Source organism: Myotis davidii, unplaced genomic scaffold, assembly GCF_000327345.1.
Source record: "Myotis davidii unplaced genomic scaffold, ASM32734v1 scaffold1975, whole genome shotgun sequence".
Taxonomy (NCBI): Eukaryota; Metazoa; Chordata; class Mammalia; order Chiroptera; family Vespertilionidae; genus Myotis; species Myotis davidii.
Window position 1 is genome coordinate 66,780 of NW_006286498.1, and position 21,377 is coordinate 88,156.

The following is a 21,377-nucleotide window of genomic DNA, read 5'->3' on the forward strand; positions in this document are numbered from 1 at the left end:
GGTCAGGGGCTGTGCCTGTCCCAAGGGACGCGGCTGTCTGCCACGCGGTCTCCCTCCGACCCTCTGGGCTCAGAGGTCCGGCAAACTTTCCTGCCCAAATCCCCGGGTTTTTTTTTACCTTTCCAGGGGAGTTCTGCCCTTCCCGGCTGCAAACCGTCTCACCAGCTGAGCCCTTTCGCCAATTCGGGGTGGGTGCTATTAGTTTCAGCTGCTCACTCCATTTGCTCCGGGACACGACCTGGGACGCGTCTGCCTATATCGCCGCCATCTTCCAAAACCCACTATTTGTGAAAAATAATTTTTTAAGTGAAGATTCTTGAGTACTCGGATATTCTGAATCTTCATTTTAACAAAACACCCCAGGTTACATTTAAGAACAAATGTTTCCCTTATTAAAACTTACCCATCTTCTGTCCCATTTTCTACTAATTAGATAGACTAATCCAAAACAATGTGAGAATGGGTGCTGTTGAAGTCAAGTGCTACTTTTTTTTATTTTTCAATTACATTTGACATTAATATTATATTAGTTTCAGGTATGCAGCATAGTGGTTAGACATTTATATAACTTACAAAGTGATCCCCCAATAAGTCTAGTGTTCCCTTGATACCATCCATACAAAATTATTATAGTATTATTGATTATATTTCCTATGCTGTATTTTACCATCCCATGACTATTTTGTAATATTTTGACAAAGTCTCCTGAAGAATTTCTGTGGTAGGCCAATGAGGGTGGTTTTGTTTGGTTGGTTATGGGGTGAGGGGAGGAGACAAACCTTATTGTACCTCTCAAATCCTATTGTACAGGTAGTTTCTTACTTCACTTGAGGCATCTCTGGTGAGCTAAGACTTAGTCAGTAAAAGAGAAAAGTTTTGATCCCTGGAGCTAAGCTCCTAAGCCCCACTAGCTCCATCTTTTTTAAAATTTTTATTTATTAAGGTATTAGCTCCATCTTATGGCTCCTTGCCTCATGGGTGACCAACTCCACAAAATGGCCATATTTTCATTAGATTTATTAAACTCAAAATGAATATTTACCAGCACCTACCCATTTCTCTTCAATTATGTAAATATTTGTGGCTTTTTTCCCATGCCATTGCCTTATATCAGTGGTTCTCAACCTTGGCTGCACATTGCAATCACCTGGCAAGCTTTAAAAAAATACATATGTCTGGGTCTGATCTCCCAGGTTCTGAGTTAACTGGTCTTGGGTGGACCTAAGTATAAGATTTTTTAAAAAGATCTCAGGTGATTCTATTGTGCAGACAAAGCTGAGAATCACTTGCCTTAAAGGAAACAATGCAGTCTTCCACAGGTATGGGTGGCCCAGCAAACCGCACAGGAGGAAGATCCAATAAGTACAATTATTACATGTAACCTGGAGCTGGTAAAAAGAAGATATTTTCCTGCAATTAAAAAAAAACTGCTTTGAACCCATATAGACCTAAAGAGCATTATGCATGTATCATCATATGCCATCATAACATGGGTGGTTGTTATTAACGTGCTACTTTTGTTTGATGTGTTAATTCCCTAATATCATTTACTTCCCTCCCTCATCAGCTACACTAAAACCAGTCCTCTTTTCAGAAATAAAGATAAGGATTACTTAAACTGAAATCTGGCCCCTCTGGGTCTGAATTTGTCTTTGTTTCATTTTGTAGGTCACTCTCTGGGCGCATTGTTGGAGGGGTTTGGTGGTTCTTCACCCTGATCATAATTTCTTCCTATACCGCCAACCTCGCTGCCTTCCTGACTGTGGAGAGGATGGTTTCTCCCATTGAGAGTGCTGAAGACTTAGCTAAGCAGACTGAAATTGCATATGGGACCCTGGACTCTGGATCAACAAAAGAATTTTTCAGAGTAAGTTCTTTACATTTAATTGGGCTTGCTGGTTTTTATTGTATCATCTTCTCACAAAGGCAAATTCATAGTGCTATAAGGGAGGGTTAGAAAAGAGTGGGAATGTTATCAAGGCAGAGAATCTTACTAGTAAATATAGCACTCCTTGGTTGCTGACTTAATTCATTGTCCTTTAGAACTAAGACTTGTGTGTGACATAAGTGGCATGCCAAGAGCTCTAAGCTTGAACTGCCAGGTTTGAATCTCAATCCTGCCACAAAGTGATTGTCCTTGGGCAAGTCATTTAACTTCTGTCAGTGTCGGTTCCCTTCCTTGAATAATGAGGGTATTGAACTAAGTAATATATGTTCTTCTTTCTAGCTTTTACAAAAGCAGTGATTTTGAGTCTCAGCAGTTCACAGAAGTTAGGTAATTGACTCTGTCTAGGACTCTGAAGACTGAAGGACTATAAAGTTACCTATTCTATTTTAGACATTGGTTTTCTATTGAAATGTAATTACAGTTGTTTCAAGTATTAGTGTACATGCTGATAATTTAATTTTCAGGGAAGCAATAATTGTTTTTAAATTTCATGAGAAGACTTATTTTCCCCTCTTTTAAAAAGATCTCAGGTGATTCTACTGTGCAGACAAAGCTGAGAATCACTTGCCTTAAAGGAAACAATGCAGTCTTCCACAGGTATGGGTGGCCCAGCAAACCGCACAGGAGGAAGATCTAATAAGTACAATTATTACATGTAACCTGGAGCTGGTAAAAAGAAGATATTTTCCTGCAATTAAAAAAAAAAAGAGTTGGCCCTCCCTGGAGGCCAACTCTTGGTGAGGAAACAGTAAATTGTTCACTAGCAAAAGTTACATAAACACTATCAAGAGGAAAGATGAAAGGAGATGGAGGCAGATAATTATAGAAGGATAATGTGATGGACAAACCACTTATACATCAATTATCAAGATCTTTGTTCTGTGGTAACTGGACTATAAGAAAGGCTACCAGTGGACTGTTTAAGAACTCAAATATTTTTTCAGTTGCCCCAACCAGGAAAATATAGTGGTTGATTAGAAAATGAAACCATTCTAGCCCGGCCAGCATGGCTCAGTGGTTGAGTGTTGATCTATGGACCAGGAGATTACAGTTCAATTCCTGATCAGGGCACATGCCTGGGTTGTGGGCTCGATCCCCAGTGTGGGGCATACAGGAGGAAGCCAATCAATGATTCTCTGTCATCATTGATGTTTCTCTCTCTTCCTCTCCCTTCTTCTCTGAAATCAATAAAGCAATATTTAAAAAAATAAATGAACCCATTTTACACATTACCACTGCCTGCTACTATAATCACTGCAACTGGTTGTAGCATTGATCCAGAAACCACCTGTGTAGTAGGTAGAGAGGAAGCATTTAGTCACTCTCGCCAACCTATAATCAAGTTATTGGAAGGCAGGTATAGGTACTGACTTTTCCTCAAAGGTCCAGAGTAAACAGATGTTGGTTATAAACCAGCTTGTTTTAAGAAATCATAAAGAAATATATTTTTACATATATCATCATGAGATTGGTCCAATTATTTTATGGGAAACCAGAGGGAGTGTGTTTCTTGGAATTATGGCAATTAACTAAAAGCTGTTTTTCATTCCCTGGAGAAGAAAGGGTTAGTTCTGAAACCCTTCAAGAATCCTCATTGGCTCTGAATACTCTTTACACTTCTACCATTGTTGACCAAATAGATCATAATCCCCAACCAGGGAGAGAGGTCCAGTATTGGAAGCATCAAAATAATACAAAGACCCTCTAGAACAGTGGTTCTCAACCTTCCTACTGCCGCGACCCTTTAATACAGTTCCTCAAGTTGTGGTGACCCCCAATTTCATTATTACAAATTGAACATAATTAACGCATAGTGATTAACCACATAACAATATGTAATTATATATGTGTTTTCCAATGGTCTTAGGTGACCCCTGTGAAAGGGCATTCGACCCCCAAAGGGGTCGCAACTCACAGGTTGAGAACCGCTGCTCTAGAACTAACCTGGCCTTGACCCTCACTACTATGGCAGTCCCAGAAGCTTCTTTGGGAATAATTCCCTGTCCCCATGAAATCACTCACATATTTCGGGGCAGGAAGCCAGGGATTTCCATCTGCTGAGTAGTCAGCACATAATCTGCTCCATGGAAATCTGGTTTGCTATCAACTTCAACAGAGCTTGCGTTCACCATCCAATAGGCTTCAAGTCGCTATAGGAAGTAATTGACCACTTACGCTATCAAGACACCAGACTTAGACCCTCTAATGAGACATACTTGTTCCACTGGAAAGCACTTTTCCTTTAACAACGATTAGAAATTAGGAAGGTGTGCTTTAAATGGTAATCGATAGATGGCATCAATTCCCATTAAGCTTTCAGAAGCATTCATCCTTATTGCAGGCAAAGGAGTCTCTCTGGGAAGATTTATTAGTACAAAGGCTTGAAAGTGTGACCAAATAGTCATTATCCCCATGCCCAGACCCCATCCCCCGTGCACTTTGTGTCATTCTCAAAAACGAGGAAAGCATCTACTAATCCATGAAATGATGGTTTCATTAAAGAGCATCATATTACTGGAGTCCATTTGAATCAACATTTAATTCTGAACAAACCTATTGCCACATTCTAATTGGTTTGCAGTTTCTAATGCTCACCAATTCCTAGTGACCTTTACAGCCAATGAATAATTTGTATGGAAATGGAGTTGTTTTGAAAATCTAACTAGAGAAGGAGGTGGATATTTCTAGGTATAAGGAAGTGCAAAGCATTTTCTAATTCCAGCATCTGCCACTTTTTCTTTTCCCCCAGTTGGTTGCTGGTGACAGCACTGGGACTCCATAGGAAAGTGCTTCAGGGCAGCACACAAGGTTGATGATCTAAGAGTGGAAGTGAGCAGTATAGAAAATTCAACTCTTTAGTTTGCTTGCACTAAAATTTATGTAAAACTAACAAAGGGTAAGCTTGGTATTCATATAATATTGGGGGCCCAACCAATTGGTCTCTAAGCCACTTGTCCTCTTTGTATCCTCCACTCCACCCTCTTTGAACCCCATAGATCAGATAAGACAGCCAGCAATAACACATCATCTCTCAGGGACTTAACTGCCATAGCATGTCCCTTCCCTCTCAACCTTCGATAATCTCAAGGCAAGTTTAAGAACAGTAACTCCTCCACACATGAAAAAATTGGGAACCTCTGATTGCATGCTTTCTGAACTTTAGAGGATAAAACAAGATCACATGCAACATTTACAAACATTACATGAGCTCATTTCTTCCTATTTTCACTCCATACTAAAACCACAGGGATCAAATAGCAATACCATAAAACAGCCTGGGGCCAGCCCTCTAGTTATTCCACTAAGAGAGAGAAATAAATAAAATAAAATTCCTTTCTAATTGCCCTGCAGACATTTTTACTCATCCTGAGTAAGGCAGCCATTAAAATGATGGTATTTTTTAATGATTCCTTTGTTTCTCTCATTTTCTGAGCTATCCTTAGCCCTTATCTTACAAATCACATAAAGTCACTGGCACAGAGGGACTTATTCCTTCAGGAAAGGCAGGGAGGGAGGGAGCAGCTGAAAGAGACATCTGAAATATTACCAACAACCCTCTTGACTTGAAACTGATTTCCTAAGACAGCAGCTCCAAAACTAAATGTCCCAATCAGAAGTGGAGGCATGCCAGGCTAAAAAAGAAATCAACAGCTTTATTGTCATTGCCCAGAGAAATGCCACTATGATTTGGAAAGCTGCACTGAAATAATCATTCTCTACTAGGTTTTGGAAATTTAACCTGATGGAGATTTGTGTTAAAAAGTAGCACTGGGAGAAAAAGCAATTCCAAAATTCTCCCTGCCTTCAAACCCTTAGAAATATTAGAAGACAACTACAATGCTTGATTTCTTTTCCACATACTTATCCTCACTGAAGATAGTTCAGGGATAAAAGAAAGTTGCTTTTTTAAAATGAAATGTTTAATACTAATTTAAACCAATTTTAGAAAATAAACATAAAAGGAGAGGAGTGGCACTCTAGGGCCCTAGGCAGGACAGAAGAATTAAACTTTGGAGACCATCAGGGGGGACTGTCCTGTCTTCTGAGTTGCAGCATTGTAAGTCCCAGGAAGCACAGATGAATTACTCATGGAGAATGCTTTTGTTTCAACACTAGACTTTAACTGTTACTGTTGTCATTTAAATTTATGATTTTTTTTTAAATTCAGGCAGCAAAAAGAAGAGCCCTCCCAAAGTGATTTGGGAACTAGTTCCTACTAAAAGTATGCAGATGCTGCTTAGACATTCAGAATCTCATATATATATACACACACAAGCATTTTTAATTGGAGTCCACATTTCAATATTTATTGGTTAACTATTACAGGGCTTTTTAATAATATGGGAAAAGGAGGAAAATCTCCCCACAAATGTACCTATGCTGAGTATATTGATATTTTGACATGATCTTTAAGCTTTATTACAACTGAGCTATATACAATACACAACAGACATCCCTTACCCCTGAACTATAAAAATCCTTTTGTTAAAAAAATTTCTCACCAAGCACTATGATGAATTTGAGATCTTGACAGGCACTGTACCTGGACAACTGCAAACAAATTTAATTGGTTTGAAGACACATATGATGTGGCCAAATGTTTGAAGACCTATTCAAACCACATATTAGCAACAATAACAGACAAGCTGACATCAAGGAATGGTATGTCAAAGACATACTATTTGGCAATTTTAAAGAGAAAAATGTGTCTTTCTTAATGTTTACATGGATGTTTTGATGCCATCTTATCAAAAAATATCTTACTTTCTTATGTCATATACTATTTTACCTAACAAGAATCATAGACCTTATAAGTCAAGACTGGAGGTAGAGAGGCAGGTACAAGGAAAGGGATGCTGAGGCCTGGCCAAACAGGCCTCTGGAAGAGGGAAATGTATAGTCAGATAGCTGTTGGCCTTTCCTAGCCTTCAGGACCCAGGGATCTATGGTGCCATACATGTTTTCTCAGTCAAGTCTCAAACTGGGTGGAAAGGACAGTTTCCAAGAGTGAGGTTGACCTGACAACTATACACACAACTGACAGCACACCTAAGAGAAAGGAGAAAATGTGACAACAAAGGCAGGCTAATAATAATGCCTGAGATATTTTTATTCATTATTTATTTATCACTCTGTCAATAACTCTTTTCTTGAGTATGGTCTATGTGCCATGCTCCAGGCCAAGCACTGAGGATCCATCTCTATAAACAAAATTAAATTTTTGTCTTTTGCCAACTCGTATGAAAATACCTAGACAGGCTTTCTCACCATATTTTTAGGTTATTTGGGGGAATAGATTGACTTAAAATATTGGCATGGTGAGAGATGGTTACTAGACTAAGTGTGGTGATCACATCCTAAGATATAAAAATGGTGAATCACTATGTTGTGCACCTGAAACCATATACTACAGTATGCCAATTATACTCTCAGAAAAAAATTTTAATGTAGGTATCTCAGAAAACTATATGATATCCATCCAGGACAGCTGACAGTGTTTATTTCTATAGAGTTACTTCCTGGCCTGTGCCAACCTATGTATGGGTCTGCTCCATGGTGAATAACAGTAGGGTTAATGATACTTCCTCAACCCCAGCAGAAAGGTCAGCTAGGGGATGAATAAAACAGAAATGGTCTCTACACTTTGGGAGCTCAGAAACTAGTGGGCTGTTGATTTTCAATGCCTATTCACAAACATTATCATATCCAATTCACACAACAGTCCTGCAATGCAACCAGAAGAGATATTATTACACCTACTTCAGAGAGGAAACACCTAAAGCAAGATGACATTGATGTCACTCAGTTTAATGAGGAAGAGCTAGAATTCTGAGTCCAGATTGGGTCCTCTGTCCATTCCATCTCAGTGACTTTCTGATATGAATATTCTCAGAAACATGGGATGTTATGCAAGAATCAAGCCTCTAGTACAAGCACATGTTAAGGAATCTGTATCAGCTCCTGATTGCTCTTCATTTTGGATCAATTAGAAAAGGAAGTTTACACACCCTTTTAAATGACATTTTTCTATGCTCTGAAAACCTCAAAAGGATCCACTATAAGAAGTCAAAGAAAATGAAGACATCAGTAAAACTAGAGTGAATGCCACAAACACAGCAAACCTCTATTATTCATGGCATATTATAGTTTCTTTTTTGTAGTTTTATAAAATCTATTAATGTAATCTTTTTATACATTAGAAAAAAGAAAAAAAAGGTCAAATTTTTCCCCATAGACTTCAATAAAGCATTAATAAAAATGCAATATCCATTTTTATACAGACTCTTAATAAACCAAAAATATAACATGATAAAATGTATTTGGAGGGGGCCAATAGGGGGAAAGGAAGACATTTGTAATACTTTAAACAATGAAGTTTCAAAAAAGAAATCAGCTGACAGCATTCTTTTTTTTTACTTTAAATATCTTTACATTTTATTTTCAACTACACTTCAATTAAGCAGAAAAAAAACCACCACAAACTTGGTGGCTTATTAAGAACAGAAATGTATCTCTCACAATTCTGGAGGCTGAAAGTACAGGTTCAGGGTGCCAGCATGTTTTGTTTCTAGTGAGAACCCTTTTCAAGGTTGTAGGTTGCTGATTCCTACCTGGGTCCTCACATGGTGAAAATAGTTAGGGAGCTCTGTGAGGTTCCTTTTATCAGTACAATAATCCCATTCATAATTGCTCTACTCTCATGACTTGATCATCTTCCAAAGACTCCAGTACCTAATACAGTCACATTTGATATTGACATTTTTATTTTTATTTAATTATTTTTTTAAATTACAGTTGACATACAATATTATATTAGTTTCATGTGTACAACATAGTGTTTTTGTAACTATCAATTTGTACTTTTTTAAATTTATTTTTCAATTACAGTTGACATTCAATATTATTTCATATTAGTTTCAGATGTACAGCATAGTGATTAAACAATCATGTGCTTTAAAAAATGGTTCCTCAATATTTCAAGTACCCGCCTAGCATAGTTATTATAATATTAATGACTACATTTCCTATGCTGTATTTTACATCCCCAGTACTATTTTGTAACTACCAATTTGTACTTTTCAATCCTTTCACCTTTTTCACTCAACCCTCCAACTCCTATCCCCTCTAGCAAGCATCAATTTGTTCTCTGCATCTATGTTCCTGTTTTGTTTGTTCATTTATTTTGTTCTTTACATTCAATATCAAAGTGAAATCACATGGCATTTGTCTTTCTCTGACTTATTTCACTTAGCAGAATACCCTCCATGTGGTCGCAAATGGTAAGATTTTCAATTTTTCATGGCTGAATTATATCCCATTGTATACATGTTCCACCAATTTTTTATCCACTCATCTATTGATGGATACTTGGGTTTGTTTTGATAGCTTGGCTATTATAAATAATGCTGTAATGAAGATACAGTCACATATATCTTTTCAAATTCGTATTTTGGACTTCTTTGGATATACACCCAGAAGTGAAATTGCTGGGTCATAAGGCAATTCCATTTTTACTTTTTTTGAGGAAACTCCATACTGCTTTTCATAGTGGCTTCACCAATTTGTATTCCCAGCAGTAGTGAACAAAGGTTCCCTTTTGTCCAAATCCTTACCAACACTTGTTGTTTGTTGATTTATTGATGATAGCCATTTTGACAGGTGTGAGGTGATATCTCATTGTGGTTTTAATTTGCATTTCTCTGATGATTAGTTGAGCATCTTTTCCTATGTCTTTTGGCCATCTGTATGTCCTCTTTGGAGAAGTTTCTATGCAGGTCCTTTGCCCATTTTTAAATTGGATTGTGGATGTGAGGGTGATCTGGCTGCGACATCTGTCACCCCATTGATCACCAGGGTTGATTTGGCTGATCTGGCTGGCTAGGCGGGTGTCCCCCTCCTCCCTCACCAATCCATGTGCGTCCCTCCTGAAGCTGCACGCTCGGTGGAAGAGGATGACCTTCCCCACGCCCAGAGGAGAGGACCGGTCTTGGTCAAGGTTATACGAGTAGCTGCGCTTCCCTGCTAGAACATCCAAAGAAGCTCTCAAGGTCCATTTACATTGGATTGTTTGTGTGGTTTTTGGTGTTGAGTTGTATGAGGTTTTTTAATAAATTTTGGATCTTAACCTTGTCATCAAGATGTATCATTGATGAATATTTTCTTCCATACAGTGGGTTGTCTTTTCATTTTGTTAATTATTTCCTTTGCTGAGGCTATCTGGGGGTCTTTTGTGGTTCCATGTATAATTTTAGATATTTTTGTGAAAAACGCCATTGGTATTTTGATAGGAATTGCATTGAATCTATAGATTGCTTTGGGTAATATGTACATTTTAATGATGCTAATTCTTCCTATCTATAAGCAGGGTATATGTTTCCATTTATATCTTCTTCAATTCCTTTCTTCAGTGTCATAATTTTCTTAGTACAGACAGGTCTTTTCCCTCATTGGTTACATTTATTCCTAGGTGTTTTTTATGGTTTGTATTGATTTCAGAGAGAGGAAAGAAGAGTGAGAAAAAGAGAGAGGAAAAGAGAGAGAGAGAGAGAGAGAGAGCAACATCAATGTGAGAGAGAAACATTGATTGGCTACCTCCCGCACACACCCCAACCAGGGATTGAACCTGTAATCTGGGTATGTGCTGTGACCAGGAATCAAACCAGCAACCTTTTAGTGCACAGAACGACACTCAACCAACTGAGCACACTGGCCAGAGCCCTAGGTGTGTATGGTGTTTTGTTTTTGTTTTGTTTTTTATTTAACTGTAAATGAGTTTGTTTTCCTAGGTTCTCTTTCTGATAATTCATTATTGGTGTATTAAAATACAACCAATTTCTAAATATTTATTTTGTACCCTGTCAATTTACTGAATTCATTTGTCAGTTTTAGTAGTTTTTTGGTAGAAACTTTAGGGTTGTTAAAGTTTCTGATATGCCAAGTGATAGGTCTGTGTGGATAAAACTGGAAAGACCAAGAAAATAATTTCTATTCAACAACCAATGATGACTTTCTTGTTTTTCTTTGGGTAAGGGGAATTTGGTCTGTTTCCTCATCTGTTAAGGGGAATATTCTTTATTCTACCTTCTTTATGGGGTTGGTAAGAGGATAATGTCACAGAAAGCTCTTTGAAAGCATAAAGGGTTCAAATCCCAGCAGACTTTAGGAAAAGAGTCTCAATAGCGCAATTAAAACATAAACTGTCCAGACAAGGCTCTGTGGAGATGTGAGGGAGGGGTAATACTAAAAAATAAAATAAAATCAACTCTGCTGGTTCAGTGAAAGAGAGGTGGTGGGGGAGTGGTTCTGGCTTTGGGGAAGAGAAGAAGCTCATTTATATCCTCCTTTATTCTTCTTACCTCATCCCCTAGTCAATCAGTCCATCTTTAGCCATTTTTTTGTGGCCTGCAGATTCAACATGCAAAACTTAGAGCTGCTCTTGAAGGCCATCTAGAAACTTTAAGTGCTTCCAAGGTGGCATGCAGGCCATCTGCCAAGAACTAACCAACCATATGGATTTCATTAGCCCATTTCTGTTAATCCTCCCAGGTAACCTACTTGCTTATAGAGAGCATTTCACAACCCAGAAAGCCTAAGGGGGTTAAGTTTTTATTCTCTTTGAGGCTGCCAACTCTTTCAGACAACACCAGGATAAATAACAGAATTTCCAAATCTTTGTGAGAACTCTGAAACTCTCTCCCCTAGAGGAACTCATCTCAGGACCTCACTTTCTTATCTGACAAAGTCAAATCACCTAATAGCCTCCCAGTCAGAGGAAAGGAGCCCATCTGTTCAATTAAACTTTCCTTGTGTTCATCTGACAAGCTTGAGCAAGTTAATTATTTACAACTAGAGGCCCAGTGCATGACATTCATGCACTCGGGGAAGGGGGGTCCCTCAGCTTGGCCTGCGCCCTCTTGCAGTCCGGGACCCCTCAGGGGATGTCCAAGCGGGCCTAAGCTGACAGTTGTACATCCTTAGCGCTGCTCCAGAGGTGAGAGAGGCTCCTGCCACCGCCACTGTGCTCACCAGCCTGTGAGCCCAGCTTCTAGCTGAGCAGGGCTCTCTCTGTGGGAGCACACTGACCACCAGGGGGCAGCTCCTGCATTGAGTTTCTGCCCCCTGGTGGTCAATGCACATCATAGCAACCAGTCATTCTGCTGTTTGGTCGATTTGCATATTAGCATTTTATTATATAGGATTCTCCTTCATCACCATGCGAAGTCTAAAAACTTGACCATAAGGATCAAGTAAAATTTCAATTTACTGAAACTCAACAAGAATATTCAATTAACTAGAATGCTTGGTGCAGTACACTTTGAAAGGAAAAGGCAGTTCACACAAACAAAACATTGATATGAGTTTTGTTTTGTGTTTTGTTTTGTTTTGTTATTCAAAAAGGCTATTAGGTACTGTCCTGTGTTCAGATTCATTTTCTATATTTTTAATTAAATAAAATATTCATGTAGGTAAATAAATATTCATGTCTGACACACCAAGTTAGACACCAGAGATCCAATAGGGGAAACATGACAGAATCTCTTCCTGTTAGAAAGAGACAAACAATCAACATGTAAAGAATACATGTATAAAATAATTTCAGATACCAATAAGTAATATAGGATATTATGATAATGACAGAGTTAGAGAGAACTGTTTCTTTTCTTTGTTTGTTTTCAATATCTTTATTGATTTCAGAGAGGAAGAGAGACAGAGAGAGAGAGAGAGAGCGAGAGAGAGAGAGAGAGAAACATCAATGATGAGAGACAATCATTGATCGGCTGCCTCCTGCACGCCTCCTCCTGGGGATCGTGCCCGCAACCACGGTACATGCCCTTGACCGGAATCGACCCGGGGACCCTTCAGTCCGCAGGCCGATGCTCTGCGTCCACAGGCCAACGCACTATCCACTGAGCCAAACCAGCTAGGGTGAGAGCACTGTTTTAACTAGAAGTTTGGGAGGGAAAGCCTCTTTAAGGAGAGAACATATTTTTTTTTAGAGACCTGAATAACAAGAAGAGATAGCCATGTGGAAATCTGATGGAAGAGTTCCAAACAGAAGAAATAACAAATGCCAAGGTTCTGGGGTAGGAACAATCCTGGCACATTTAAGAAATAGGAAAAGACCAGTGTGGCTGAAGAATGGAATTGTTCATATAACTAGGTTATATAACTGAGTTATAGTGATGAAGATTGTGTAAAGTGGTCAGGTTTAGAATATATTTTGGAAGTAAAGTCACAGAATTTGAGAGTTGGTTTGAATAACATTTGTTACCAAAAGGGAAGAACCAAGAATGACGCTCAGATTTTTGGCCTATATTCCTCTTAGTGATCACTAGTGAAATCTATAAGTCCTGCATTCTTTAAATGACCCAAGGATACTTGCTAAACTGCAGTTCCCAAGGGCTGAAAAGATACATTAGTACTAATTAGGAAATTTTTCCAATTCAGAAAATAAGAAGTCTTAAGGTTAATCCTCAAAAAGTTTTCATAGTCCAGAAGCCCCTAATGATTCACGCCTTTATTGTGTCATATTCCTGTCTTCTTAGAAGATGGCTTTATGATAGAGAGATATATTCACAGGTGACTAACTCCATTTTGCAAAAACACAACTGGCACCCCATTTTTGCCACCTGGCAGAAAAGATACATCAGATAAATTCAAGCAAATTTAGTAATATCTTAGTCACTTCAGGATTTTTCACTCCAACCTCCCTAGGATGACATCTAAGTTCTAGGAAGTTTATGTGGCATTATGGCTCCAGGGGAAGCCATCTAACCCTAGACCATCATAATCACTTCCAGATATCCACTGCTTAGATGTTCAGTAGTCTTTCCCCTCCACATTAGTATATCTGAGATGTAACCAACCAAATCGTCAGCATCCCTGCATCCAGGCCACAAGACCTCTGCAGGCCTGACCTTGTATTTATTCTGACACATGTATTCTCATTCTCTCTCTCTCTCTCTCTCTCTCTCTCTCTCTCTCTCTTTCTCTCTCTCTCTCTCCCTCCCTCTCTGCTACCATTATATGGCTGCTGGAAGAGTCAGTTTCTCTCCTTCTACCAGTCTGGAGACACTCAGACTTCTCCTAGAGACCTCATGTAGCCATTGCTATTCTATCACACCAGCACTAAACCAAATGTGGACTATTCTCTTAGATTTATCATCTCTGTGCTATAGTCTGGGAAATGAGACCTCATTGTTTCTACCCTGAGGTCCTCAAATAACTAGGAGTCCCATCATCCCTCCCCCATTTAGAGAGCCATGTCTGACTTCTCTTTTACTTCTCTCTTCCTTGATTTTTATCCAAGGGTAGTTAGTCTGGCTTTTTATCTATCTGCTTTCCATTTTATTGAGTGTGGAACAAACTTCATATTTCCCTTGTATACCTCAGAATTTTGAAACTCAAAAATTTCCTTTTTTCTCAAAAAGCCTGACTTTAATCTAAAACTTGGCTTTCAAGATAATGTCTCTGCTATAAGTTTTGAAAACAGTTTGGTTGAGGTACAATTCACATGCCATAAAATTCACTCACTTAAAATATACAATTCAGTGGATTTAATTTATGACATTATTAAAATTTTTAAATTATAATAAAATAGATAAAACAAAATTTGCCACTTTAACCATTTTAAGTACATAATTCATAGCATTAATTACATTCACAATGTTGTGCAACCCCACCACTGTTTACTTTCAAAATATTTTCATCACTGAAAAGAGGAACTCCATAACAATCAATAACTTTCCATTCCCCCACCAGTGGTAACCACTACTCTATTTTTATCTCTATGAATCTCTATGGAATCATACAATATTTGTCTTTTTGTGCCTGGATTATTTCACTTAGCATAATGTCTTCAGAGTTCACCCATGTTGTAGCATATGTCAGAAACTCATTTATTTTTATGGCTGAATTAATATATCATTGTATATATGTATCACATTTTGCTTATTCATTCATCTTTTAATGGACACTTGGGTTTTTTACCACCTTTTGACTATTATAAATAGTGTTGTAATGAACATTGGTGTACAAACATCTATTTGACTCTCTGCGTTCAACTTCTTCTGGTATATACATAAGAGTGCAATTGCTAGATCATATGGCAATGCTATGTTTATCTACTATAATTTTTTAAAGTCTATTTTGAAACAAAAGATTAAGGCATTTTCTGTTCTGTTTCCTTTCCATTCTTGTTCAAACAACTCTAATCTTCTGTTAGGCCATAGACACATCTGTCCCAATAGGAAGAGGGTCACTGGGTAACTGTTACTGGAGATAGAACATTAGTTAATATCACAAAGTTTGATCTTGATGCATGACTGAAGTTGAGAAGGTGTGTATGTATGTGTTGAAAAATACCTAAAGTCTTGTCTAAGGGATATTAGGATAGAAAAAAAAGTTTCCAAAAAAATTATGACTTTGAAACAATAGTAAAACAGTAAAAATCAATACATAGACTTCCAAGGATCAATTGGAAATCACTGCTTGAGACCAAGGTGCTCTGAGCACTGTCTTATTTCTAATTTCTTAATTTACATTTGCATGTGAAGATGGGGTTCATTAAAAATGAACTCCCCAAAGAATACTTTTCTTTTTAAATTGAGTTTAAGGAACCAGTGTTGAAAATCAAACTCCATCTATGGTTTGCCTAATAATACCAGATAAATGAAGATTTCATAATCAACCTTTCATATTTAAAAACAACCCCACTATATTGGGCATTATTTCAGCCAAAATAAACAGTCTCTTTCCTTAATGTGGTAGCATTAATGTGATAGTCATAAAGAGAATCACATTAAAGCCCATGTGCACCAATTTTGAAGTTTGATTTCCAAATATTTGTATCCTGCCTCTTTCCTCCAAAGAGACAGACACACACATACATGTGTGCGCATGTGCACAGAAATTCAGTAGATTTAATTTATGACATTATTAAAATGTCTCACACACACAAAAAAAAAATTGGGTAATTGTGATTACCAAGTAATTAAAATTAATTATATATGAAAGCAGGAGGGAGTAAACTGCTCCCACTGGCCAGATCCTGAAGAACACTTTTGCTTTATTTTCTTGACCTGGGGTTTCATCCAATTGTACAAACAAAAAGGTTGAAAATAATATGGTCAATGATTGAGGAGAAATATAAATAAATTCAATGAGACTTGGATAAATGCATGAAATACACATCCATAGAAGTAAAAGATAAGGGACAGGTGTTTGAAGGACACTTCCTTCAAGTAGATAACCATGGCTTCTAATAGTTCTTTGTCAATCCTTTCTTAAAACATTCCTATCTGGAATTACCCAAAGATCTAACCTATAAGGACTGGTCTACAATTTTTTACAAGATTTTTTCCCTCTTCAGAAGAATTGAGACTATTTAGTCTGAAGAAAATATGTAGCAGTAGAATATAATAGGATTGCCTTCAAATACTTGAAGGGTAGACATTTTAGAGATAAATTATACTTGTTCTGTAGGGCCTTAGGATGGATATTAAATGGATAGAGGTATTTGCTCATTGTAAAAAGAATATTCTAATAGAGCAATTCAAAAATAGAATGGGCTATCTCCGTAGAGTGTGAGCTGTTCATCTTTGAAGGTATTCAAGTACAAACTAATGGCCACTTGTCAGGGATGTTGAATAGCAGAGTCAATAATCTGATGAATGACTATACTATACTAGAACACTGGTTGCATATAAAATCATTTGGGGAGATATTTTAAAATACAAATTATTGGGTCTCATGCCTCCCCTCCAAGATGTTGATTCCATAGGTTCCATTAATCTGCATTTTTAAACTAGCACCCTAAGTGACTCTAACATAGATGGCTTAGAGTGCTCTTTGAGGAACATTTGACTACACAATATATGAGAATTTCTGTTTTGATGATTTGTATTTGCTTTTTTCTATTAATCCTATGTGAATGTTGCAGGGAGGAGGCTAGAGGCTGGGCTTATAAGACAGAATCCTGAGTAGGATATATCTGGGGCTTGTCTGGCAGGAAGAAATATCCTGAGAGGGATCACAGCTGAATGTATGAGTTGTAGCCTCCTCTTCTGAGTATTCCTGAGAGAGAGGGAGAGAAATTAAAAACTTTCCTCTCATCAACAAGGACCAATGGGAGATGATTGTTCCAGGAGGTAGAATCTGAGGTTCAGCTGGCTCTGAGGCTTTAGGGTGCCCCACGTGCAGATCTCTATAGGGAAGGTCAAACAATAGTCTCTAGCTAGAGACTATGAACAATAAAAGGTTATGAAAACTATAAATGGAGGAGAAATGAGAATGCAGGGGAATAATGCCCAGAAGCTTCAAAATGTTTATAATTTTGACTTAATTCTCCTATGATTCATATGACACCCCTCTTTTTCCACTGTGGGTCTTGGGTAACCAGTACTGTTGCATTAATATTTTTATGAGTCCTTCAGCAACCCCATGATTCAAATGTCCTAGCCTAGAGGACTGCAGGTGGCTATATCCAAGTGTTGGTTATTGTTCCAGATTTTCAAGCAGTATGACCTAGGTAAAGGCTGTAGGTAAGAGAAATTTCTTAAGGAAAAAATGGGACAGATGTACAAAATAAACCAGAAGCTGAAACTGACCTTAATCCTCCCCCTTTCTCTTTCCTTCTCTTACCTGCAGGGTCTAGGTTGTCAGGGTTGCTATATTAGTGCTTTTACAGAGGCTTGAGACCCTCTTATCTCAAATGTCCCTACCTAGAAAAATTTAGATGAACATCCCTAGGTGCCAATCAGCATCAGAAAACAAAATCAATAGAAAGAAGTGTGGGCACCAGAAATGTCATAAAGAGAGAAAACAATGGGACAGAAGTAAGAGATTGCTCAGGAGTTTGATAACTCCTGACAACATGGCCGAAACTACCCTACAGGCCCCTCTCCTTATATCCTTCCCCATTTAACTTCCAGGATCTCGGGTGGCCAGGGCTGCTATCTCTGTGATTTTACAGAGGCTTCAAGGAATCCCAAACTCCAAAATTCCTCAGTTCCCAGAACAGTAGGTAGACAAACAGAAGAACTGGCCTTCACATGGGGAAGTTAGAGTATTAAAATATGGTAGGAAGCTACATGCAAGAGAAATGTCCTTAACATTAAAAGCAGCAGAATGAGAAATTGCAACAAGAGCTTTGACTTCTTAGCCATTAGCTAAAGCTCTCTCCTACTATCATGTTACCCCACACCTCTCTCCCTCTTTGTCCTTTTTCATGCCTTTTATTATGAGGCAGCTGTGCCCTGTTAATACTTTTAAAAGGCTTCAGGAAGCCACATGCCTAGAAACTTCCAACCAAGAGGACTTTAGCTGAGTAAACATGAATTTGATCACCAGGAAGAGCTCAACATTAGGAGGATGTAAATGTTGTCAGGAAAAGGAACATATTTTAAAACTAGTGCAGATGGAAAAGACAGACCAGGAGCGAGGAAACTCCTGCTCTTCCTCTGGAAGTACTTTTCTAATGTATCACTGCCTAATCCTTACCCCCATTCCATTTTCCCATTTTAACCTGCTGGGCCTGCACATTGGGCAGCCAATGCAATTGCATTTGTTTCTTGCAGAGGCATTAGGTAGACCAGGGGTTCAACCTTTCCCACCTGTGAGACTTGTGAGTAGACAGCTCCAAGTACCCCTATGGCAGGGCAATGCCTCCTGGAAGTAAGTGAAGGTCATTGCTGAGGAGAATTTGATCTGGACCCCCCACTCTAATATCTCTACCAAGGAGGGTTAGTGAGAGCTCATCTTTCTAGAAACGAGTGGTATGGTGGACATTTGTAACCAGAATAAAGTGCTGGCCCTTTAACCCTTAAAGAAAGAGGTGAGAGTGCTGTGATCTTTTCTTCCTCTCTCCCTTTTGTGAATTCTACATTGCCATTATCTTTTCTACATACTATGGGTACGAGGTAAACAGACACATGATGCACTTGGTGGTAGTAGCAGCATTCCAATTCCCAGGAAGGGGAGAAATGCTTTCCAGGCCAGAGGCCAGATTACCCAGCATTTCATCAACACTATTCATTCTGGGGAAGTTGGTCAATTTACTAATCAGTACAATCTATGTCAGCGTTGCCAAGACTCCTACAGGGTGAAAATGGTGTGGGAAACTGTTAACAAGGTAGGGACAGTATTCCAAACACTAATTATTTGTAACACTAATGAATATTTAAGAAGAACCATCCCTCCTTTCCAACCTCCTTTGCGGTGCCATAATCTCCCAAACAAGGTATGTATCCCAATTAATACAGAAAAGAGACCTCTACGCACCCACCTCTTGCTGAAGAGTAGGTAATTTATCTCTCTTTTATTGAAGACCAGATCAGTTTTTGTAAGGCTAGTATCCAATCTTTTTCCACTCTGTTCTACTGGGACCCTTGCTATTAATGGCGAATGGCACCAGAATGTTAAACCTCAGTCCTTAAGGTTTAGCTAAGAAAGAATTCAGAGTCAAGACTCAAATACAAGCAAAAGTTTAATTAGAAAGTCACAGAGGTAGACGTAAGCCATGGAACAAGTGAGGCAGCTGAGCTACATGGGCTCAGGAAACAAGTTACAGAGACAAAAGAAGGGCCCTTGGATCTTAGGCGAAAGAAAGCAAAGGTGCATGCCTCGAGGGAAGGAAGAGTGAAGAAAGGCACAGGTGTGCAGAGGAGAAAGAGGGGGGGAAGGGAGGGAGAGGGAGAGGGAGGGGGAGAGAGAGAAAGAGAGAGAGAGAGAGAGAGAGAGAGAGAGAGAGAGTTGGGAAAGAAGGGGGCAGGGAAAGGCTTGCGACTTTTGTCTTAAGGGTTTTTATCTGGAGGTCGCAGGGGAGGATCTGAATAGCATATCCATCAGCTTTCCAGGTGTTTCCTGTCAGAGTCATAGTCAGTGCCAGGGCAGAGGGTCATAAGTCATCACATCTGGTCCTGATGTCAGAGGTGGTTTTGCCCCACCTGGCCTTGCTGCTTTTCTGGGCCTGGAGCTGAAATACAGCTGAGGCCTAGATGTTATCTCTAGGGCATAATGCTTAAGGGATTGGTCATGCAAGGGTTTGTATGGGAGTCATATTAGACTATTCTCCTGCCACCTTGTTCCTCCTATAAGGGGGTCTACCACATGACTAGTGATATGCTAGGGTAAAAAAGGTTAGGGGAGGGTCCAAATGGCAAGACCAGAGATATGAAAGGTCAGGGGGCCTAAACTGCATGACCAGCGATATGCTAGGGGAGGAAAGGTCATCCTGGGGTGAGGTTCCACCTTATAATTATCCATTGCTAGTAACCCTGGGCTTTCTGCCCTGGTGACCTTCTGTACCAGGCCCATAATTCCTATTTTGCTCAGGTCTGTCTAACTCCTATTATATCACTACTAGTGGCCCGGTGCATGAAATTTGTGCACAAGAATGGGGGTTCCCTTAACCCCTCAGCCCAGCCTGCACCCTTTCCAATCGGGGACATCCCTCTTGCAATCTGGGACTGCTGGCTCTTAACCACTCACCTGCCTGCCTGCCTGATCACCCCTAACTGCCTCTGCCTGCCTGCCTGCCTGCCTGCCTGATTGCCCAAAACTGCCCTCCCCTGCCGGCCTGATCTCACCCCAAACTGCTCTCCTCTGCCAGCCTGATCGCCCCTAACTGCCTCTGCCTCAGCCCCCACTACCATGGCTTTGTCTGGAAGGAAGTTGGACATCTGTAAGACGGCCGGTTGACCCGGTCTAATTAGCATATTACCCTTTTATTAGTATAGATTACCATAGATACTGTTAAAGTGACATTTATGGGATGCAACACAATACCCATTGTATTAGGACTTCCCACCTTGAATTGCTTTGTATTGGCTTTTTGTCTTCCCAGAAAATTACTAGGCTTGCCCTTCTTCTAGTTCAAAGATTAACTAGGATAAATTAAAACCATTTGTTATCTTTTAAGGCTTCTCTCTTCTTCCAAAACCTTTGCCTACACAACACAGCTGGACCCTACCTTAAGTAATCTATATATCAGAAAATGCACAACTGATAAAAGCAATATATAGAATTTACAAGTGCATTTTGATGTTTACAGATCATTAATTACTTGTCAGAGAAACCAAAAATGAAGGCTTTAAGAAATAAATATAAAACAGCCAATGCATCAATAGCAAAATAAAATTTGATTTTTAAAAATGAAGCCAATCCATGCCATAATTTTCATCCCCTTAGGAATTAATCTGTTACATGATGAACGCATACTATTATCTAGGCCCGTGGTCGGCAAACTGCGGCCTGCGAGCCACATGCGGGCGACTCTTTGGCCCCTTGAGTGTGGCTCTTCCTAAGCCTTAGGAGTACCCTAATTAAGTTAATAACTAACTAACTACCTATATCGTTTAAGTTTTTAAAATTTGGCTCTCAAACGAAATTTCAGTTGTTGTACTGTTGATATTTGGCTCTGTTGCATACT

The 21,377-nt window shown here is 39.0% G+C and overlaps 1 protein-coding gene across 1 annotated transcript in view; it reads left to right on the top strand.

Moving 5' to 3' along the window:
- Positions 1-21,377, top strand: part of GRIA3 (glutamate ionotropic receptor AMPA type subunit 3) — a gene marked incomplete at its 5' end in the record, with an annotated part of 128,499 nt that overhangs the window by 64,585 nt on the left and 42,537 nt on the right. The window contains 1 exon segment of the mRNA XM_015560206.1: positions 1,669-1,867. Within this exon segment, the coding sequence (XP_015415692.1) occupies positions 1,669-1,867 (199 nt within the window).